Genomic DNA, 24,464 nt, shown 5'->3' on the forward strand with positions numbered 1-24,464 from the left:
GTAGCATCATAGAGTCTTAAAATTCTCTGGAACCTTAAAAATCATCTGTATCATCTAGTTCCAACCCCCAAATTCTCACCTCTGATGTAATAGTGATGCCTTATTTACATATTTTTGTTGAAATATTTTTGGCAATGTGTCTGCAGTCCATATGTGATACTTCATAATCCCAGCCTGTACAAATGGGATTGCTACTGGTCAAAATGATGTGAATTTAAGATAAATGATATTCTGAATCTTGTTGTAGTGTTACTTAAAATTTTGTAAATGTCTTGATTTGTCACCATTTCTGTGATTGCTCACTGATCTCCACTGCTGTGAACTGCTCATGTCAGGTGATGAGAAGCCTGAGACTACTCTTGTAAGCCTTTTCTTTTCAAGTCAGATTCAGGACTTGATGACGCAAACTCTTTTGGGGTAATGACATTACAGCAGCCAAGGCAGACACTTGAAATGCTTCTTATACTATTTTTTAATTGGAATTTAAGGTAATATTTCATTTCTTTCAGACTATGACTTACTTTAGACTAGGACAGGATTTTTCTAGGTGAGCTGGGAGTGAAAGTTTAGAATCTTAATTGGCCCTACTGTTCTACTTGCAGTAGGATTATTACCTTTTCTTCATTTGAGCCACGCTACCTGTACGGACTACTTAGCTACATAATGTTTCTCACAGTTAAAATGTTGTCTTTTAAGAAGAAAGTAAAATTTAGTTGTTGTGGTCTTTTTCTGTGAAATGTTCCTCTTGCATTTTAGAAGAATCCTAGTAAAGATAACTAGTCTATAACTGTGAGAAATGAGTCTATAGGGGTGAGAAACAAGTTATCCTTGATTCTTTTGTAATAAAAATGAGTTTATTTCTAAGTTCTAAAAGAATTTTAGATTATTAGTGACATACTTGTCTTGATGCAGAAGGACATATTCAGTGGAGTGATTTCTTCCACAGACTAGTCTTTCTCAAACTTTCATTTGTTTTCTTAGCCTGTCTTAGCCTGTACTTTTCTATAATTTATGTTGCTGTCCTCCCTGGTTTGATAGAAACATCAATTTGAGATGTAAAATTCTTATTAGGTGAGTTTAGAGATTTTTGCATGTGGTTAGTACTGGAACTTTTTAAAGAGAAATGTTTTGAATCAAGATGGTGAATTTTATCTTTTGATTTGGTTTGTTTTTTTTTTTTTTGCTAGTCATGACAGAACAATGCAAGATATTGTTTACAAACTTGTGCCAGGGCTCCAAGAAGGTAAGTTGTGGTGTGACCTTTCTAAAAGTCAGTTTGCACATACTTCTTTGGCATTAAAAAAAACAAAGTTTCAAGTGATGAAAAAGGATGGGGCAACTGAGGAAAAATACAATGGAAAACCAGATTTTTTCACTTGTGTAATTTTTAGCAATTAATTTAATTTCTTGCCTGTACTAGCAGAAATTGAGTGTGGGGGTGGTGAGAGGCAACATGGGATGTTTCTTCCAAGAGCGGTGTTATGTAAAGCAGAATTCAGCTTTTGAATGTTGCCATACCATAACTCTAATCTGTTTTTGTTAAACTGTGTACCTGTTGTGCAGGCTTTCTAGAATTCTCAGAGGTAAAATGCAATGCAGAACTACTTTTAGTTTCTGCTATTCTAAGAGTTCTTTCTTATCAGGGAACTTTCAATTCTGGTTTCATAATCCTCTTTGACACTAGATCTGTTTAACTAAAGAAATACATTATAAAAATTGCTCAGTGGTTTTTTTTTTTGTGTTAATGTATGTTAGAGCTTTCATTTAAATAGAGTACTTTAATCTATTTAAGCTGCTTTTTAACCAGAGCATTTTCAAATATCAGTGAGATTAAATTGATAATATAAAAATTATTTCTAGGATATTGAAAATCAGAACTATAAATAAAAATTCAAACCCAGTGTTTTGACTGAAATACAGTTATATTCAAAATGGGGGATATTCAAAATCAGCTAAAGTATTTTAAATACCATCTCATTCTAGCAGTAATGCTATAATAATAATTATACAGACAACTTAATGCTATTCTAACTCGGAAAAATAAGATGAGGCATGACTTGATGCAATAGCAGAGATAGAAGACAGTAAATAATGACACCACCACCACTTGTTGGCAATCCTTAAGTGGGAAGGGATTTGGAATAACTTCATAAATATTGCATTAGAACTTTATTACAGGGATTAATATTTGCAATTTTAAACAGCGGAAATGAAAAAGCAAAGGGAGTTTTATCACAAACTGGGCATGGAAGTTCCAGGGGACATCAAAGGGGAGACATGTTCTGCAAAACAGCACCTAGATTCTCATCGAAATGGTAAATAGTCCTTTATTTATTCTGTCTTTGGTGGGTGACAGCTAGTAAATAGATAAACTGTTCTTTTGGAAGTATGCGCCCAGTTGGTATTTTACAGTCACAGTTGTTTCCAAGTGAGGAATAGAGTCAGCATAGGATTGTTTCTTTGTCCCGTATTTGTGCACAGAATCTTTGTTTTCAGCTGTTAATAGCATGTTGCTTGTGGCAAAGTCGGTCTCCATAGCAGTGCCTACATGGGGACTGTGAAATTACCCAGCTTCTGGGCTAGTAGCAGCTGAACTCCGTAGGTGTTCCCCTCTTTCATGTCACGGGCTGTTGGCTGCAAGTGTTGCTTGAGCCGATAAGCACAATTTGGGAATAGCAAAGTTTATTCTATACTGCAAGCCTGAACTGTGCTGTTTTAATTGTATTAGCACTATGAGCTGCTGCTGAGTATATCTGGGGTTTAAATATAAAAATAGTATATATATATATCCCATATATCTGGCTTTTTTTTTATCTAAGGTGAAACTAAAGCAGATGAAAATATAAATAAAGAAACTTCGGAGGAAAAACAGGAAGAAGATAATGACTACCACCGAAGTGATGAACAGGTGGGCTCATAGGGCATGCTCTAGTTTTATCTTGTATTTTAGCTGTTGTGCTTTGGTAAAATAACTTTGATAATCTAACAGAGAAGAAAATAAGCTTCTTTCAAGCTACTTTTTCTGTTCTCTGATACAAACAAGATGCAGTTTGTGCAATGCTTTTTTGTAAGCATGAGGTTTTTACCTTTGGGTTTTGGCAGGACTAGACAACAAAGACATTTGCATTAAGATTTGATAGTTCTGAATGTTTATGAATTTTCAAAGTATTTATTTGCTTTCAAAACAAATTCATGTAATTTTTCCCCTTCTACAGGAGTGTACCCCAGTGTTACCATGATACATTGAGGTGAATGTGTATTGATAATTATGAATTAAACCTTTAGCACTGTTAACACATTCAGTGCAGGTAGCTTGGGGTGCAGTTGCAATGAGAGCTTTAGGTTGAGCTCTGGATGGGAGCCCAAGTCAAGAGGCCATGAACTGCCAACTCTTGGCGCAGGAAAGGGCACAGGGACCTGTGGCACCAGCCAGGGAACTGGACACTGAGACACAGCAGGAGCTGAGACCCCCAGACTTCAGTGCTGTGAGGGTACAAAAGCCCAAGTGTTCCTTTGTTCACAGTCCCTCCTCAGAGGCACCAGCTCGAGCTGTTGTTATTAGTTATTGCACCATGATTAAGCTATTTGAAGGACCTGGATGTCTGAGAATCTGCTGTGGGAAACCTGGGGTTGAGCTGGTAAGGAGTCCTGGTCAGACTGTGAGTGTGGGAGGTGTAGCTGTGAAGGGGCTTCAGTTCCAGCTCAGGTGGTGTCAATGTGACTGCCAGAGTGGCTCCTGGATGGTCAGACAGGAAAGTTTCCTTAACAGCACTCTTACTAACTTACTGTGTATTTTTTTTCCAACCTTTAATACTAAGACAGTGTTAGCTCTATATCATAAAAATATCATAAAAGTGGGGAAACCCACTGTTAAGTTTGAAACACAAAGCTTGTCTGAAGGTGGAAACTCCTTTTGGGATAAACAAGCCATGCCTTTTATGTTTTCCTGTTATGTGTGTCCAGAGTACTTTAGCTTGGGGTAATTTTCAGTTGCCATGTAAGGGAACTTTCGAAGGGAGTGTCCTTGTTATTAGATGCTCCTAGTGCAATACAAGCATATCATCACAAAGACCTTAGACTGTAATGAATAGCTGGATGGGAAAAGAAGTGAGAATTTGAAAAATTTTTCATATAATTTGTATTCATTCTTTTTAAACATATTAAAATTAAACTAGATTAGCAGTTGCGTTAAAAGTAAGAAGGTATGTTAGAAGCAATCATTAAGAATTGGCAATGGTTTTCTTACTCTTTTCTTGCTCTAACTTTTAATATATGGTCCTCTTAAGCTATTGGCAGCCTGTGAATTAGGACTGAAGCAGCCTTGTTCCAACATCAAAGATTACTTTTTGAACATTTTTGTCTATTACTTACCACTCAGCTTATGAGATCTTAGAAAATGTGTTTATTTTAATAGGCATTTCAGTTTAAAGGATACTGTGCTTCACTTCATTGGATTAATAATAACTGTGTTTGGAATATATAATAGGGGACTGCAGAAAATTATTCTAGCCAACTCTTGATTCTTTGCCTTTCCCTGAAGGTAAGCATCTGCTTGGAGTGCAATAGCAGCAAATTGCGTGGATTGAAACGGAAATGGATTCGTTGCTCAGCACAAGCAACAGTCTTGCATCTAAAGAAGTTCATTGCCAAAAAACTCAACCTTTCTTCTTTTAATGAGGTAATATTTTAATTTTTAAAAATAAGTTTACAGATATAAAAACTTAAAGGGGTGGGTTTGTTCCTTTGCAAAAGAATGTCTTTATTCTGATTTTGTTTTCAGAAAGCAGCGTACACTGCTTCTTAAATTATATGTTATATAGCCATTTTCCTGTCCTTTCTTGGGTCTGTACAGGACTTTACACTTAGTTTGCAGTGCATCTTTGCATGTGCATTTATAAATAGTTGAGCTAAAAGGCTTGGTTATGTGCTTCCACATGTGTTAAAATGGACTCTGGCAAGATGATTTGTTTGATAGACTGTAGTTGAGTTTATCCCTACCCTTCCAGGAAGTTTGCACTCTGCAGGGTCCAGACAGTAACCAACACTTGAACACTACTGAAGCCCAGTTGAAGAGAAAGCACCACAAATACTTTGTTCTTTTCTGTGTTCTTAGGGAAGCTCAATCTGAAGTTGCTGCCTACCACAACCAGAGTGTTACCAGATGCCTACTTTTCCCTATCTTTACAGGGAATCGTGGGAAGAATTTAAGTTGAAAGGTACAGAAGGAAAGGCAATACTTTGCACTTCTCCTAGATCAGATTCAAAAATTAACAGTGGCAAACTATGAATGCAGCCTCAGTTTATCACATGGCTGGATCTTGGTCACAGTCTCTGGACATCTCAGTTGACTCTGATCTTGACATCTCTCAATTCTGCATTATGACACTGATTCACTGAATTTCATTAAGATACTTCATTCAAATCAAATCATCTGCTTTCCAGTCCAGTGTGTCAACACCTTTCTGCTCAAACTTGTCAACAGCCAATTTGCATCTCTATCACTTTTCCTTCATAGCTTCTGTACACTTCAAACTAACACTGTCTCTGTCTTGTGGTTGAAGTATATCTCCAAACTCTGCCAGTCATCCTGAAACAAAACCATGTATCCTGTCGTGTCCTCAGCTGTCCCAGAAGTGGTTGACTCCTGGCTTTAGCCTAGCAAATGTTCAGAATGGGTTTTTTAATACATTCTTTTGGTATGTGCATGTGTAAGCCCTCCAGTGAGCTGTGCCAGTCTGTGACTTAAAAACCTGCTTGGCTTCTACTGAAAGAAAAACTTTCAAGAGTACTGTTCATTCTTTTGTTATCTCTTTCTACCCTCTTTAAAAGTACATAAATGGTGGTGTAATCATTCTACCAGTACCAAGCAACATAGAAGGAGAACTTGAGCTTGTGGTCACTTGGTTGCTTGATACAGACTATTGCAGGTTTGAGTTACTGTCATGTAAGTGGACTGCCTGCACATTCAGGCCTTTCTGGGCTGTGGGGTAAAGCATTGTGATATAAGCCACCTTGGTGGAACTTACTGTTTTCATTCATGTTCGCTGGTTTCAGTTCATGTTCAGATATTGTAGTGCAGCTGATTAGTAGTCATATGATCCTCATGCTTTTATGTTGAGATCCTCATTGTTTCTAAAATTGAGATTTTTTAAAACGGAGATAGAAAATGAAAAATCCTTGTTGAATATCTGCAAAAAACCCATAAATATAGCATATGAGTATATGGTAGAGAGGGATTTTTAAAAAAAGTCTTGTAACAATGTTGCCTGACTGGTGTTAGGTAAAAAAATATTCATAGCATGCTAAATAACAACTCTCTTTCAGACTTCTATCTCCTTGCTCATTTATTTGACCTTTTTAAAAGCATGTAAAGCTTTCAGGAAAAGGCATTAGTACTGCTTGGGAAGATAAATCAAGCAGTTAAGTCCAGATCGTACTGTATTTCCTAGGCAAGCACTGACATGGTCTTTCAGTACTTCATGTTGAGAGCAGATACTATCTTTTCTTTCCCGGTATTATTTTTGTGTGCAGGTCAACTGCAGGATTACCAGTTCCAGTATCTTCAGAGAAAAAATGTCTTGTCAAGTGTGTAGTATTATGTGAAATATGTTGTTTGATGTATTGGGTCCCAGTGAATTAACTGTTGCCTTTATTTTGTCAGCTGGACATATTATGCAATGAAGAGATTCTTGGCAAGGACCACACGCTCAAGTTTGTAGTTGTTACTAGATGGAGATTTAAGGTATGACACAATGGTTCAATGTAAATCATGAAGTGACCAAATGAAATGGTTATAAAATAGTGATAATTTGGAACCATACTGCAGTAACTGCAAACTCAATAAAAAGATACTTTTATGAGTATTTGCTACAGCATCCTTAGACACGAAGTATTTATTTGTTTCCAGTAAATGAAGGAAAAGAGAATTAAGTATTCATTGCAGGAGAAAAGAGAACACTGCATTAGCTGTCAAATTGTTATCAAGTCTGGCAAAGGAAGGGGAAGCTACAAAAAGTAGTATTTTTAACTCTTTCAGGTGGTAAGAATGAATAGCAAAACAACACTTAGGATGGAAGTCAACACTGAACAGAGTCAGTATATGTATACATGGAATTATTGGAACAAGAAGTTAGTATTTGTAATGGAAAAGCAACACATTCTGAGCATACAGTGTACACTGAGGTGAAATCACTCGATGGCTTTGGATAAGAGTCACAGGATAAAGTCAGTGGTCAGTGTTAAGAATGGAGAGATGTCACAAGTGGAATCCTGCTGGAAACCATTTTGTATGGTGTTTCTGAATGACCTGGAAATGGATTTGAGTAGTTCATTAACAGTGCAGTGACAGCATTGTCGTTATTTAGGTTAGTGACAGATTGATGATAAAATGTTGGATGAAGTCTACAATTCTGAGTGACAGGTGATTAACAAACATCTGAAGTTGAATGTAGGTGTAGATAAAAGGATACAATGGAAATGTTAGCAATTTGTGGGGTAGCAGGGAGAACCAAACAGGAGCATCAAATTGATGTGCATCTGTACAGTCTACTCTTCACCTTTATTAGGGAGATCTGTGTGAGTCGTGTAGAAAACAGAACTGTAAACTGCCTTCCCAAGTGAAGGAAGTGGTAGATGGAAAGTGAAACTGAGACTTGGAAGGTCCAGAACAAAACAAGCAGAAGTAATTGTTTTCATGAGACACAGATCTCCATGCTGCAGGATGTTCTGGTTCTTACAAGTTTACCTATTCATAAAAAAAAAAATTAATGGATACTTTCACAGAACAAGAATCAAGTGAGAGCCGTTAGATATGAAGTACCACATACTCTAATGCTGCTTTCTAGATATGTCCCTTACTTCAGGGAGTTTTCCAAGATAAACAGATCTGCTCCTGAGATAAAGGGGAAAGGGTTCTTCGTCTCTTGAAGATGAAGTTGCACCTTGTCTTTGTCTTGGTGAATTTTTGACAGATCAGATAGCTGCTCTCATCTTTAGTTGAAGCTTTAGTTTATGAGACAGGAATTCCTCCTACTGAACACATCAGTTCTGGGTTTGTTTTTTAACTTACTGGTATTTCTGTCTTGCAGAAAGCACCTCTACTGTTACATTATAGACCCAAAATGGACTTGCTGTAAGGGAACTTTATTGTCCTTCTGGACAGAGCTTTTTGCAGAGACTATCATCTGGCACCTTCTTAGTGCATCACTAATCACATGACACAAACCAGCTGAATAATTTTGGAAGACTGGAGGGCTTTCATAGTGGACTGTCCTGAATATTTCTTCTAGGGATGCGTTACCTAGACTTCTGGGCGGAAAATATTTATACTTTTTTTGTACGGAAGAAAGAAGTTTCAACTCAGCAAGACACTACCAGCATTAAGTTTACAGATACTGAAAACACTTCACAGTTCCATGTAGCTCAGCTTGATTTGTCTCTTACAGTTACACAGAAAAAAAATAGAGTGTTGTGGGGTGATATAAATATGTTGCTTTTGACACCAAGTTGCATTTAGTTACTTTTCGCATTCTAAATCTTTAAAAACTATATTTTTGCAAAGTGTTATTGTCTTATATAGTATGCCTGATTGCATTGGCTTTATTCAAGTTATTCTGTAGAGCATTGAACATACCTAATAATACAGTGACTGGTGATAATTTATTATGCTGCATTGAAAACTTAAAAAAATATGGGAAACCAATAAATTCATCATTTTTGCCCAGTTATTGCTCTCCCTCACCTTGTGTTTTAATAAAGTTTTGATACTTCTGTATACATGTTAATTTGGTAAGACTAATAGAAATAATTTCAGTTGATTTTAATGTGCTGTGATATATATTTTGCTATGGTATAAATTGCACCACGTAATGACAAATACTCACAAGTGCTAGATTTGTGAATTTCTTGAAAAATAAACATTTCTTATGTAGTTGTGGCTTGCAGAAATCAGTTTTTAATTTAGAGAGAGTTTGCTATCACTAGGTATTGAAACAGTGGCTCTTGGACAACTTTGAGTGTATTGAAGATTTTTCATTTCATGGATTAAAACTTCCTCAGATATTATGGGCAGCTTTATATTTCTTTAGCTGTTTTCTTACAAAACCATAGCATTTTCCTTACTGCAATTCTTAGCTCACTTGGGGTGGGGAGGAAGGGGGACTCAGACAAGATTATTTTAGCACCTTTTGGCCTTAAATAATAATTTTGCTTGCATCAGCCCTAATGGATGCAAGGTAATACACATTCATGTATGTATGGGTACATACCTCTATATACACATGTAACTATGTATGTTATAGAAAGCACCCTCAATGGCACTTAGCAGGGCTCACTGCACTTTTTTGTAAGGCTTTTTGAAATAACTCGCTTTTTAAAAACAGTAGTTGAAAGTGATTTCTGCAAGCTGTATCCACTATGGTATATATAGTATGATTGTGAGAACATTTGTCTGGCACAGGTGTCAAGTCACTGAAAACAGTCTATGCCCTATTATTGCCAGCTGGAAATAGTTAACCTAATATTTGGAAGAGTTTTCCTGTCAGCTGAAAAAGCTAGTTGCTGTTCCTATTATTAAATCCTGTTATTTTTTGATAAATTGTCTTCGGATAAGAAGCCCTGCTTCCTCTTGCTGTGCTCCTTTGCTTCTTCTGCCAGAAAGTGTTACTTGATAACCAGAAGCTGATACTGCAAGAGATTTATCTAAGCATTTTAAATCTTTGTCTTTTTGAGTTTTCAAAGCGCTAAGTTCCTCAGCACATGTCCCTTAATTTCCTTCTTTGGAGTCTTCAGTCCTCTTTTCCCAGCTCTGCTGCTGCTTGTGCTTACCTTTGGCAACAGGGCTTTTTAAAAAATTTTTGATTACAGTCACAGATGTGAATAGGAAGGAAATAAAAAAAAAAAACAACGTATGTGAGCAGAGAGTGAAAGGGAGCCTCCTGATCTGTGGAGATGGAAAGGAGAGCCACACAAAGGCCAGAACATGGTGCTGTCTTTGCAGGTGAAAGTCTCAGATAGCTGCATTTGTATGTTTAGGTTACACAGAACTCCATGTCTGGTTCTTGTGTGCATGTCTGTGATTCATGGAATCAAATGTGGCTCTGATTTTGTCTTACTGTTTGTGGACTCAGATATGTGTATTTTTAGCTTTTTTCCTGTCTTTTGCATTACTTGATCTGGCAGAAAAGAACAAATGAGATCATATGTCTACCATTTTTTAAACTTTACAAGAAAACAGTGAATGCCAGTGGTGTGGATGTGTACACAAGCTGACATAGTGGGCCTTTCTAGAGATGTGTTTTACATGGTTGTTGCTGTTCTAGTGTAAATAAGAGGCTGGCTTTGCCAGTGAGGCACTGAGAATATGGACAGGACTGTAAGGCTCCCTGCTCTGTGCACCCAGAGTATACACACAGTGGCTATACCTGATGTAGACATAAAACTAAAGCTGCCAGACAGCATTCTGATTAACCACCCTAATCAGAAAATATGTATATATATGTATACACACACACAAAAACAAATATATATACATATACACGTATAAATGAGATCTGTCTACCTCAAGTGTGTGTACTGCAGAAAACTTTTGTATGAGTAGATATTGACGCAGTGCTGTTAAAGTACATTGGGACTTCATTACCTCCCTGTGTACTTGAGCAACTGAGAAATTAATTATGAACACATAAATTCCGAAGCCTTTCAAATCTATTTCTTGCTGTAACAACTTACAATACAAAACTTACAAGTTTATAACCATCTTTAGAATCACTTGAATTTGTTATGGTGCTATCAGTATATAGAAAACTCTGTTTATAACTATACGGATACATGAATTCAAGCCAGTATTAATACCTATAGCTGGGGTTTTTGCTTGTATTTGTGTAACTGCTTTTGCAATGTGTTTAATCTGATAAAACCGCACCAGTAAAAAAAAACAAACAATAACACCCAAACAAAAAAACCCCCAAACCAACAAAAAATCCCAAAGTTACTCAATTGCTTTTCTAAGTTACATGTGATAACATCTTCACTACAAAAATTTCCCTTGGGAATGGTCTGACTGTGTCTGGACCATATGTTCGTCTCACCAAAAGGCTACAATGCAGAACGAGGTCTTCTTTGGGTCAGAGCCTTGTTTCATTTCTGTGACACTTAAGAGACCATTTATAACAAGATTGTATTGGGTAAAGTAACCCTGATACTGTTCAAAGTTGAACTAAAATTTGAACTTGGCCCTAGATATTTCTTAGTCCTGGTGAGATCATGGTAGTTTATTTTGGCTTTTGTGAAGATGCCATTACTGTGAAGTAGTTTTTACAATTTCTTACGCTGGTAAATAGTTGGAGTAAGGAAGTATCTTGTTGCATTATCCTCAGCAGCAGTGAGACTGACGAATCATCCAGGCTCAGAGTCTCATTAAGTACACTTTCATTAAAAATAAAGAATTCAGATAGAATATATAATATTGAATTTAAATAAGATTTGGGGGTTTAAATTTTATCTTTATAAAATTATTTATTCTATTTTAAGCCTTCTGTCTTATTTTACCATCCCAAGTATTTTTGGTTTCAGTGGTCCAGCTTTATTTACGGGCATATAAAATGAAATTTTAAGATGTTTTTACAAGCTTCTTCCTTTTACATTGAGTTTGCGTAGCTTTCATCTGTATGTTTTTGTTTTGTATGGATAAAGAGCATTACTTATGCTTTTGTGCAATAGGTTTGAAACATGCATTTATTAGGCATATGTTTAAATTGTAAATGTAGCATCTACTTACCATTACATTTAAAAGGAATGTAGATGGCTTTTCTCACTTGTTCAAATGGAGTTTTGTTGGGGCTGTTATTTGGGGGTGGGCATGTGTGTTTTTTGCTTTGTTCCATTTTTTATTTTAAGAGTGAAATGGGGGATTTAAAATTTGTGTAAGTACAAGAACTATCTGTCAGCAATATTTTAAAATAAATGATCTTGCAAGAAACCTTAATGTGAATTGTGGAAGCAATCGCCAAGACTTGCAGCCTATCTGAAAATGTTTTGTGCCATTGTTAGGTCTGGTATATTTGTGTACCATCAAACCTGGGAATATTTTTTTTCTACTGGTTGTGCAATAGTATACACAACACTGTCACCTCAGGAGATATGGGACCGTAAAAAATATCAGACTGCAACTATGATGGTGCTATTTTTCCAATAGGCTATGAGCCTTTGAAAGCTCATCTGGCTCTTATTGTCTTTGTAACAACACAGTCCTAGGGGATTTACAGATTTTTTTTTTTTTCTACTAGATGATAAATATAACTTGCTATTTTACAGCATTCCGCATATTACATTAAGATAAATATAATAGGAAAAAGCCAACCAGTCTGTACATCAGTGAGATTAGTCTTAGGAACACGGTTTGTACAGAAGGCTTTACTGAACAGAAGAATCAAGTTTCTGCTTTTCCTCAGGTAATCACTTCAGTTTGGATGTTTCTCTGAAAACGTTAATGCAACTTCAGTTAGTCTGCCTAAAGTTGATAACAAGGAAAGAAATTGTTCCACATACGAGTCACCCTACGTAAGATATAATTAAATGTTACTTGGGTCTTGAGATCTGTTTTTGAAGAAAAAGCTGCAGAGAGCAACATTAAAGAACATGGAACAATGCTTCAATCTCTGCTTTAATCAAAACTTGCAGTCAGGACAAAAAATACCTAGGAACTTGGGTCTTGTGGCAAGTCAATAGGTAATGTTTTACCTGCTTCTACAAATTAAAGGTGTGACTCCACTATTTGCTCCATATTTTATCCTACTTGGAGCTTTTTGGAAATCTTTTGAAGCCACAATGACCTAACCATGTCCTGGTGGCAGGGTAGGAACTAAATGTCCAAATCTATGAACATCTACATTGGTAACTTTACTAATAACATGGAGGTTCCACAGAAACCAGTGGGATCATTCGTGCAAACAGATAGGTATGGCTGAAGGAAGAACTCCTGAGTTTTGAGTACTGATGTTCCACTATTTTTGTTATTTCTGTTTGAAACTGAAAGTATTGGTTTGATGGAATCTTTAATTCAAGTGACTTATCTGGACAAAAGGAAAGTTTGTTCTTTCCTTCTGCAACAGGATTATTTTGCAGTAAAGGGACAATTAGCCAGTGCAACCACTAAGCCTTTTATCCTCATATGTGGCATAATAAAGATTCTGGAACTGTCAGAGTGTAAAACCATATTTTTGGCTTAGCTTCATTTAAAAGTTTACAATTTTTTATGCTTTGTGTTGCTGTGTAATTTCTGTACTACTGGTGGCTAGTTTTGTCTGAATAAGCCTTTTGGGGATTAATGCTTAATGTTTTGATTTTATGATAGTGAAGCTTGTATCCGGTGTTTTGCCAATGAATATTATATGCTTGTTAATAAAAGCAGAGAAACTAACTGAAATGCTGTGAGGCTGGAAGTTTTTGTCCCATTCTCTCCCGGGAGCATAAGGAACTAGCAGTTGTCATAGCACTGAATAAATGCAGTGTGACTGAAACAGAGGTGGTGTGGCATTGCATTGTCATAAAATCAGCCTTTTACTCAAAACACAAGAATGGCCTAAAGTATTACTTCACTGGCAGTATGCCTGTGACAAGTGCATGTCAAGTAACTGCCAGATAGGAAATTAAATGGCTTCAGTCACCAAGAGGGAAAACAGCATTATCCTGGTGTCTTTAGGTGCCTGGATAAAAAGGTACTTACCTGACCTGTATGTGTTCCCACCCTTAGGAGTGCCTGGTTGAGACAATACAGTAACAATGCAAAACAGATACTACAGTAGTTGAATTTCTTGCAGCATCTACATGCACTAATGCAAATGTATAGCTTGTGAACTGCTCTACGTGCTGAGAGGGCAGCACCTTTATTTACGCTCTTGGCTTGTTAGGAACTGGCAGCAATTCTGGGCTGCTTTGAAATCGGTTTTATTCATACATGTATTTCTTATTTGCACTGATAGTACCCATGCATAATTGTCCTGAGGAAATCAGGCATTTGCCAGTTAAAAACTTCATTTAAATACCAGTATGAGAGACTGACTGCAGAAAGGTCCCTGTGTATCGTAACTTAAAAGTGAATGAAAGTTAGCACTAGTTCAGCAAGTGTTACATTTTGTAAGTCTTCCATGCCTTTATTATAAGGGGTTCTAATACTTACCTGAACTTTGTACTACTGGTTGCTTCCATCTATCTGTGAAGTAACCCAGTGACGAGTCTGGCTCCCTCCCTTTCCTGAACATGGTGTTAATATAATAAATAAAAAGTAAAAACTTTTCCTGTTTGACTAAAATTCCCAAGCATCCCAAAAAGAAATTGTGCTAACAGTTGTGTTAGCTAGCCCTGAAAGCATAAACCTGCGCCACAGCCAGTAGGAACTAACTACATTTTTTTTCCCCAGAAGTAATACAATATTAGAAAGTTTTTACTGGTATTTCTTACTTTATTTGTAACTGATACTTTCTTATTTTGCTGATTGAGTATTCTGCCATAAAAATCATTACTTTGAGTGTAATACCTCTTTTTGTGCAATAACTTCTTCCTTGGGATTAGAGCAGTCCGAGAAAAAAGTCCATATTAATTGAATATGTGCATTTAAAATAGATAAATCTAGCCATTTAAACCCAGATGTAGACATAGTCACTCAGGATTAAATTGGTCTCAACTCAGGTTAGGCTTAATCCAGTGCCACATCTGAATAGAGGTGTATTGCAGTGCAAATCCCTATATACCTCTGTAACAAATTCCTGCACATCTTTTATTTCAAACATCATCTTCATTTAGCTTTTTATATTCTTGATTTTTGTGGGCTTCCTTTTGATTAGTTTTCCTTTGAGAAAGTCAAACAATGATCTGGCCTTAGTGGAGAAAAAGGTTTACAAGAGTAGTCTGAGAGATTCAGCTGCTAAGAGAAAGATGTGATCCACATCTGTATAAATATGTCTAGTCATTCATGTGGCACTTGTCACTATGTGGAGGTGTTTTACTGAAGGGTTTAAATTGGACATGTCTGTGGTTCATGTGTTGTGTGTAATGATTGCATGTTGATGTGTCCATGGAAAAAAGAACAGAACAAAAAGGAAAGCCATTAGCTTTAATAGGAAGACTGATTGGGTGGTTTCCACGAGGGCATGTTGCCCTTAAAGCCTTGCCTGTTGTTTCTGCCCTTGTTTGTAGGTTGCAATGGTTTCTTCACACACCTGAAGAAAGGGAAGCTTCATTCCCATGAAATTCTTTAAGGCTATTTATTTGTTTTCTCCTTTGCTGCGAAGTTCACTGTCCCTTGGCTGAATCCTGACTCCTTGTTCAAGAGAACACAAAGTCTTTGATCCTGGATGCTCTGAGGCTGCACCATAGACAGTTTCCACTGCTGTTGGGAACAGTGCTGACTGCAGATGCAGTAAATAATATCTCTACTTCTGGTCTCTTCTGCTGGTTCTCAGCAGGCTGCAGAGCAGAAGTTCTGTTTTGGTGTATTTTTTAATACAATCTATTGTCCAAATTCTTGTTTTCTCATTTAAGCAATGCCTTTGTAACCAGGTGCAATGGACTGTATTAGCATTAATTGGATTATTGTTCTAAATTTATTTTGCTGTTTTACAGGAGTGCCTGGAAAGAGACTGATAGTACACTAGTGAATCTGGATGTCAGGTAGAATATATCCCTTGGGCCTGCTCTGGAAAAGATGCCTGTCTCTGCTTCATGTCAGTGTTACGGACTGCAGCTGCAACATCTGAGACTTGATGATTTCAGCTGAAAGACTTAGCTTTGAGGGTTTCTCTAGATTTTACTGCAGCCACTGCAATGGGCATTGCTTAAAAATTGTCAGTGCTGGTTTGAAACATGGACAATGAGTTGTTGATTCTGGATCCTCTGCCACTGGCACCCTCAACAGATCCTGTGTGTTGTGACTCAAGAGAAAACAGGCTTCTTATGCTGATGACTGTCTCCTCTTTCCCTAGAAAACAAGCAGTCCCAAGTCTGTGCCTTCTGATCTGACAGGGACTGCTTCACCATTTCTCTCTTCAAGAGTTGTTTGAGATTAGAGTATCCTTTACAGACAAGGCTGACATAGTTCTATTCAGGCTCACAAGGTCTCACAGTAACTTTGCTGGTTTTTAGTCGGAATGGCTGGAGCCTAACAGGTGCAAAGAGTTGCTCACCTGAGGGCTGTGATGGGTTTTGCCTTAAAGAAAGTTCACAGGGCTGAGATACTAGATGGGCCCCACCTTCAGTATTTTCCATAGCTGATTAGCATGTTGGTATCATTTGTCTGATCTCTGAGGGTCCTTCTTAACAAAATGTGCTTTCAATTTGCCTTGGGCCTCATCCTCTTGCTTCATTGTGAGTTGACTGCCTTTGTTGCTGTGGTGCGGAAGCTCTTCCTGCTGGATATGAGGAGGCTTCATCTCTCCATCTTTCCGTGGTCCATTTGCACGTTGTGCTGAGAGTGGTGAAGATGACAGTGCAGCTTCCTGCTTCACGCTAGGAGCAGGAGCCAGTTCTGTCGGTGCTTTTACCACCCGCCCCCAGCACGGAGGAGCAAAGAAAACTCCCTGTAAATAAGGCGGGGTGAACTAAAAGGTTCGATTATTCCCAGAAACAAGATTAAAACCAAAACGAGGTTAAGCATTGGTACCAAAATTTTTGACATATTTTATTTAACAGTAAAAGAGGCAAAGGGAAAGTAAAAGTAGAGAAAAGTTAGAAAAAGCTAAGGTTAATTTTAAAAGTACAGGCTATCTCACCACTGCACTGTTGCTACCTTTTTTTTTTTCTTTTCTTTTTTTTTTTTTTTTTTTTTTTTTTTTTTTTTTTTTTTTTTTTTTTTTGCTGCTGAGACAGGGGCGGGGCAGTTTGTGCCGTTTACTCGCTGCCTTCTGCCGTTTGGAGAATATTACCTGCCTTCTCCGATCTCGGGAGCAGCTTACCTGGAATGCAGCCGCCCGTCCTCCGAGATGCAGGCACGGTGCCCGATCCTCGCGGTCGCGCCTCGGTCCACTCGCGGTGCTCTCGCCACGGAACGGAGGAGCAGGGAGAGGGGGGGATTTCAACAACTCACTCCTGACTTCGGTCCAGGGGTGCACGATTGGGGGGTTCTCCCTAGGCGGGCGACATCGGCTCCCGGGGCCCCAGGGTGTCTCGCAGCAGGCGATGGAGGGAGTGGGGGAAAGGCAAGGGTCAGAGTTTTTGCCCTTCTCTTTCTCCTCCGTACTTTTGCACCGGTTTTGCCTTCCTTTTTACGGGCCTCAAGCCGAGCTGCTCACAATCCATTCTGCACGTAGTTTTCATGTGTTCAAAAGAGATTTTGGTATGCAGACATAATGATAAAGCACTTTTTACAACCTTTCTCTTATTATCAGTTTCTTACCGGTACAAACTGCAGATACAAGTACGCATGATATTAAAAATTACCTACTGTTTTCTGTGTTTTGTACTGGAATTGGAGAGGAGGCTGGTTTTATTACTAATGAATCATTATCCATAATTCATGGAAGAGGTAGGAACTGTGTGTAGACTAACACACTAAGTGCCTGGAACATACAAAATGTAATTGTGCTGTGGATCTGAAAGGACAGCCACTGTTACATAACTGATGATAGACTTAACTTGAAGTCAAATAAAAAAAATGGAATTCTACAGGAGATCCTGAAGGTCATCAGGAAGGGCAAGCTGACTGTCAAACAGTGAACTCTGTTCCTAGACAATGGAAAAAATATGGGCCTCACAGGGGTTGCTTGGGATGACTGAGAAGTCTGTACACTTCTGAGTGCAAAGTAATTGGAAGAGAGCCCAATGGAAAAGAGAGGTGTGAAATGCCTGTTCCAGTACATGAGGTTGCTTTGGATTTTGTGTTGCATACTACTTGATGTCTTGTTGCATACTGGAGGTGCTGGGTGTGTGTCCCTGCACACTGCCTGGTGACCCTGGTGCCTCAGTGCAGAAGCTGTGCAAGAAGGCCATTATTGAGCCCTGTGGATGTGAGGGAGTCAGATCCTTGTTTAGAAACTCTGAGGTGACCAGTCACAGCTGGGGGGGAAGAAACTGTGCCCTGGGGTGTTCCAGGGTCATTGGATCACCTCTGAGGTGATCAAGCAACCAGTGAGAAAGGTGAGCCCTGGAAGCAGCAAGAAGGGTATCCAAACACAACATGTAGCTCTATGGATGGCTACCAGCCAGCCAGCCTCAGGGAAAAGAAGCCATACCTTTGAGGGAATGGGCATGCCACACCATCAAAGTGACAGCTAGGGTGCAGTCATTAACTGGTAAGTCAGTGATACACCTATCATCCATCTTCCCTCTCACAGATCAGTTTTATCAGAGAGGCATGCAGCTATTTTAAACTTAGTACTGATCCAGAGCCAATGTCAGCTAGATCCCATCCATCTGCTGGCCTGTACTCACAGGAGTCTTGGGAGCACAGGTCTGCAAGATGGAAGCAGGCATAACTTGGCATTCTAAGTCCTCAAAGGTTTATACCATGTTCAGGCTCTTTGCTCATTCCACTTCTGTAAGTCTTCTTGGTCTTGGAATCCAGAAGTGGCTCTGATTATTTTAGAACTGAATTTTCCTGATTTAGCTGCAGTTTTGCAGCTCTTTCTTTATCAAAGAACTCTTTAGTTGGTTTTCCCTTATTTTGTTTCACTTTAGGGCATCTTGTATCACACTATGGCAGCTTCTTACCAAGTGTTTTTTTGGTCTGGTTCATTCAGTGATTATTAATGGTTACAGGGCAGTGTTGGACTGCTGAGTTGGTCACCCTGGAAGCAAACATTTGGCCAAGGCACAGTAGATCGATTCTCTGAACTGCAGCAAAAAAGCAGTTAGAAATCCCCTTATAACTACGGCGTCTAGAGATCTACAGATCTTAGAGTAGTGGATGGGGTAGATGATGGCTGCAGATAAGGTGACAAACTAGGGACAGCTGACTTTGTCACTTTACACTGGGCTGTTTGCTAACACATCTCTTTTACCATTAGAATTGTAATTCAGGAAACCTCTTGGTTTTGTTCTGCACTGTGCATAAACCAAACTTCTTGATAACAGACATGAAAGCTGAGTTATATGGGCTTTCCACAACACTCATGCATCTGGTTTTTGTCTTTTGTGCAAAGGGTCTATTTTAAAACTGTGTTCCTTGCTAGCCATTTGCAGCTTGTTTTAGAGCAGCCAAAGTCGTGCATACCATGTAGCGAAAAAACCAGATTTTTTTGCGAACAGCACACTGCTCGCAAAAGTGTGTTTGTTAGAGAAGAGCAAAGCTTTGAGGAACACAGGCACTTTTTTCTAGAAACCAAAGATGAAACAAAAGTTCAGAACTGGCACCAGTAACAGAACATGTGGACTGCACAGGCTTGTATGTGTTTGTGTGTGCTGGGGCCTCTGAGCTTCACCTGTAGTCATTCACAGAAAACGTTTACTCAGTACAAGGTGGGCTGGACTCAGTCCGGCCCCTGTCTGGTAGCTGGACCCCAAATCCCAGTCTCCCCAGTTGCTATTGCATGGGCATACATGCCTTGGAGGGCGCAGCTCCGTTCCAGCTGCTAGTACTGACCATCACACACACATCACTCAGCCCCCTCCCCCACCGATGCCTGCATGCAGAACTGAGTGCCCCTCACACCCAGGAAGGGGGTAGAAAGGAATTCACTGTGAAGATGAGACAGATGCACAAGAGGTACAGGTACACCAGGTAAGACATAAGTACTGATGAGCTGACTATTTACACAAACCTGCTCCTTTTAAATACCTTTACAACTCTGTTTTCCTATGGGTTTTTTCATCCCTCAAATCACCTAAGCCTCTCCCTTCTTCTGCCTTTGTTTCCTCCCCCAAACATCCCATAATAAGTACTGTGCAATCCAGAACTGCTTTTTCCCTGCATTTCATAAAACATCTCATAGCCCTAGGAAGCAAACCCCCTCAGACACCTGATCTGGAGAGCTGCTCCTGAATGACTCATAAGGGTGGGTATGACACCTGAACATTGGGCTGATGGTTCTCCTGGGACAGCCCTGGGAGGTGTCAGACAAGGCTCCTCCAGAGTCATTAATTTTCCTACCATTGTGTCCCTGTGTCAGAATTAAATAAAGGCTAAAAATATATCATCCTGGTGCAGAAGTGATTCAGTTTTGCTGCTGTGGACATGCAGAGTAGCAGGAGGGGTAGTAGACGAGCTGGTTGCAGATCTTGCTCACTTCTCGTGTTGGAAAGACTGTACAGGATGCCCACTGCTGCGAGTCATCCTTGCATGGACAATGAAGGACATCTCAGCTCAGCTGCAGTCAGACTTTGTGGGTTTATGAAATTTCCAAGGCATTTTCCATAAACTCCCTTTAAAGCCCACCACCTACTTTGTACAAGAGAAGAAGCAAATTGCTTTCAACACTGTCTCAAGCATGCTCGTGTTAAATACTTCCCACCTCTTACAAAATGGTGGCAGTGTTCAGCTTTGCAGGAAGAATAATTCTTCCTGGAAAGCCTCTGTAGGTGATCATCATGAGGTTTGGTAAGTGCTTTGCACAGATTCCTCTCCTCATGTGTTCAGCTTTCCTGGGCATGGAATATATTTCTTCAAGGCAAGAATAAAGGATTATAGCTGGCAAAGTAAGTACAAGCTGAGCTGCCCACAGGCTTTGAGTGCCCTAACAGCAGTGTGGCAGCTACCTGATGACTTTTCAAAGCAACAGGCTTTCTAGACAGACTGGAAGTGGGGTCACAGTCAGGGCTGGACTGTTGTGAAGTGTCGCAGGAGGGATGATTGACATTTAGAGAGCACTTAAACTAATGGCTTTTTTAATGCTATGCCTCCTCCTGGTTTACATTTTGGGGGTACATCCATGCTCATACTTTCAAAAGCCAGTTTTCTTGAGCTAATTGTGGGTTCTGCAGAGCACATCCTAGTCTAGGGAGTGCAAAAAAAGCTGAGCTTAGTTTAGTGTGCTGTTTGATATCTTCTCTTCATCCTGGTCAGCTTTGCTTTACTCTAACCATTTTGTAAAACTTCCATCATCCAGCCATGCTTTTTATGTGCAGTCTGTGGGTACTTCAGTAGATTTGGCTCACTGATTACAATATTGGAGAGAATGAAGAGGCCTGGGGACCGGACATGCAGCGCTCTCATGGTCTGCTTGGCAGTAAGCTTGGAAGTACTTAGGTAAAGCTGACCTTTTCCAGCTTTGCTATAGAAACTGGTTGTGAGTCTAAGTCGGGTTAGTCCTGGAAGTCTGGATCATTTTGGAGGTCCTTCCAGGCTTTCCTTGACTTTCTGGAATATAACCTAAAGCTCCTCTTTGCAGGACAATGTCTTTCAGCTGCTTTGCACCAGGGGGAACCAGCAGTGTATGCAGAATGTTATATGCTGACATAATGAAATATTTCAAGGGCAGCTCAGATGGCTGGGCTGGTTATAAATAGTACTGGAGGAAAGCCGCATGAGAGTCACATAAACCACTCCTAAAAATCTCTGCAGGGAGGTATTTTTAAAACCCACCCACTGCAGTTTCATTAGCACCACCTGTCTTACATTTGGAGAAAGACAGAGATGATGTTCTCCAAATATTTGTGGTACCCTAAAAAGCAATGCATGCAAGTGATTAAATATTCATAGTGTCCCTTCATATTCCAATGTTTCTTTATTAAGCCTGCAGCTGACCATTGGCTGCCTTAGAGAGACACTCGAGGATTGCAGGATTCTGTGGGATTTCATAGCTAATATCTGAAGCAAATTAACTGTTGGCCCTAGGAAACTTGCAGTTGAGATATGTGCAATAAACTCAGCTATGGGAAACCAGGAGAAATTCCTGTGTATTTCATAGTTGCGAATTTTACTGAACTTTCCAATATAGGAATATTTGAAATGATGAGAAGATAGTAGAAAGATGTAAAATTCAGAAGTCTAATCGCGTAATAAATTATCTTTATAATGAGTAGAAGTTTTCCCATCTGTCCCAGAGAGCTAGCAGGGGACATTTGAAGCATACTGCAGCTTGGTGGCTGCTCAGCAGATTTAGTTAGGAAGAGTAAATGGAAGGTTTGAGACTGGTTACACTGGTCCCAAAACAGTTACTGATATTTTCCTCACGATATGAACGAACTTTATCAGACTTACTCCTGCTTCAGCCACTCTTACTTTCAGACGTAGGACTTCAGCCTGTTACAGTAATGCAAGGTAATTCCTGGAGTGATTCCTGTCTAGGGCATGTCTAGTCCACATCCCAGCTTTTCTTGTAAGTGAAGAAGTGCAGTAGTTCAGTTAAACCGGGAAGTGGCACTGTTTGAAAGGAATGAGACGTCAAGCCTGCTCTGCAGCTCCCATAAAGGCAAATTCACAAGGAGACAGATAATCGGGTGGGACAGGGGGATGGAGTATATGACCCTATTGCCAAGGCTGTGAGTAACCTTCATGTGTCACTACACCAACTCTGAACTCTCTGCGGGGGTCACCTCTATTCAAGTTTTAGCAAAGACAGGTAATAGAAGAAAGAAAGAATCACTGGTTTCTTCACTTCTTGCCCTTCAGACCTTCTACCAGAACACAGAGAATTTGGCAAGTTCCTTCTTGCAGTGCCTATGTCTCTTAATGTTTCAGAAGGTACAACACAGAGAAGACGTACAATCCCAGGTTTTTCTCTTAAGGCCTCAGATCTTCTGAAAAGCCTTTCCTTCTTCGCCAAAAAAAAAAAAAAAAAAAGAAAAAAAAGAAAAAAAAAAGAAAAAAATAAGAAGAATAAGATCAGAAATGCTACTGAGAGATTGACACCTGTAAAATTAAAGAATTCTTGTGTTTTGCACGGTGACGTGGTGCTGCTGCTGTTCACTACTATTACCTGTGAGACAAAAGAGAGCACTTGAAAATTTTTGAGGCATAAGGCACTGACTTCACTCTTAGAAGCTGTGATTCTTCCCGAGAGAGAGGAAGAGTCTCTCTGCCCCAGGGCACATTTATTTCACAGCTTGTCCTCTTGTGGGCCACTGATGCAAACCTTATCATTTCCCGAAATGATCACACACCAAATAGTCATGTCCATAGTTGCCTCTCTGCGCTGCCTGTTCGCTCTCTTCCTGTAGCTTGATGGTAAAGAGCTGATACACGACTGCTAGAAGGAAGACACCAGCAGGTTGGCCATTGTGCAGCATTTGAACTGGGGAGTCACCAGCTGTATTTCACTGACACAATTTACAGCAGCAATTTTTGGAAGTTATCAAAGTTCACTACATTGTAGAAGAAATGTCCTGTTTCCTTTCCTCTCTTTGTCTTGTCTTTTGAACCACAATGCTCTAGGTAATGCCATGCCTTGATAAACTGACTGACATGCAGCTCCTTTAGGTTTTCAGAAGAAAACAGTCCCTTGATTTGAGTGTCTGTGCAGCTGCCCAGCAGCATGGTGCCATTGGCAGGCAGTGTCGCCATGCAGAGCTCCAGGGGCTGGGCAGTGGGCAGGTGCAGGCTGGTGAAAAACTGAGTAGAACTCTGCCATTGCCTAGATTTGCATCCTCATTCCAGGCAGACTTGTCTGTATTTTTCACACTGTGGCTGCGAAGATTTAGGGGTGCATCAGTCAGAGCCTCTAACAGAAGAAACTTGGGAGATGAGTATGTGCACACACACTGCTGATGTATTTCTCCCATGACCCTATCCATGCTGGTTAGCATTGCTCTCCAGGTATGTAGTAGTGGATGAGTAAAGCAGTCCTAAAGACTGAGGGATTGTCATGAACGTCTTCGTCTGATCTCGGTTTCTAGGTCATTTTGTTCATTCAAATCTGCTGTAGTATTGTCATGGGTTATTTGAACAAAAATTTGTGCTGTATTTCTTTCAGAAAGGCAGCTGAAACAGCTAGCTTACCACCCAAACATTTTTAGTGTTAATATTTCTTCTGCATTCCCCGACCTGCCAATATAAACTGCTACTGAGTATCTCCTAGCAGAGCTGTAGTAGTAAACATATAATTTTTTTGGCAGTCTGTAGCTGTTTCATAAATTTAGACAAACTAAAATATATAAGCATTTCTGAGTAATATATTGAGGTTTCAAAAAATGATCCATCCATTTTGAATCACTTTTTTACTAAATAAAACATCTTCTGTTAAGCAAAAAGGTGATCCAAAAGAGAAAGTTAATCATTTAGCTTTTAGTTATATCAAAAGTCTTCACTGTTTCTTTCTACATATCCATCTCTGACAGTTCTCATGAGAGTACTCATATCTCCTCTGGGGAGAGTACTGTATTTAATTAAATACATGTATAATGGTAGTGCAGTGACTCACATTTAACTTTTCACTCCCATATAACCTACTTTGGATGACGCATTTTCAGTGTACGAGGCATTTGAGATTTCTGGTCCAGGCATATTTTTATACAGGAATTGCCATATCTGGTTCTGGGGAAACCTGTAGTTTCAGACTTTCCCCTCAATGCTGGAACTGGACTGCTTCCGCACAAGGCTC

General features: G+C 39.3%; 1 protein-coding gene across 9 annotated transcripts in view; it reads left to right on the plus strand.

Moving 5' to 3' along the window:
* PCGF3 (polycomb group ring finger 3) overlaps nucleotides 1-13,417 on the plus strand; it is a 56,415-nt gene extending 42,998 nt beyond the window's left edge. For all 9 annotated transcript variants that reach the window (XM_069001543.1, XM_069001539.1, XM_069001542.1 and 6 more), the window contains 6 exons: nucleotides 1,188-1,243; nucleotides 2,205-2,315; nucleotides 2,820-2,908; nucleotides 4,541-4,678; nucleotides 6,662-6,742; nucleotides 8,088-13,417. In XM_069001543.1, the coding sequence (XP_068857644.1) occupies nucleotides 1,188-1,243; nucleotides 2,205-2,315; nucleotides 2,820-2,908; nucleotides 4,541-4,678; nucleotides 6,662-6,742; nucleotides 8,088-8,135 (523 nt within the window). In that variant the 3' untranslated portion in view covers nucleotides 8,136-13,417. The remainder of the gene's footprint in view (nucleotides 1-1,187; nucleotides 1,244-2,204; nucleotides 2,316-2,819; nucleotides 2,909-4,540; nucleotides 4,679-6,661; nucleotides 6,743-8,087) is intronic.
* Nucleotides 13,418-24,464: the final 11,047 nt, after the last annotated feature.

Source organism: Aphelocoma coerulescens, assembly GCF_041296385.1.
Source record: "Aphelocoma coerulescens isolate FSJ_1873_10779 chromosome Z unlocalized genomic scaffold, UR_Acoe_1.0 ChrZ, whole genome shotgun sequence".
In the NCBI taxonomy this organism is placed as follows: Eukaryota; Metazoa; Chordata; class Aves; order Passeriformes; family Corvidae; genus Aphelocoma; species Aphelocoma coerulescens.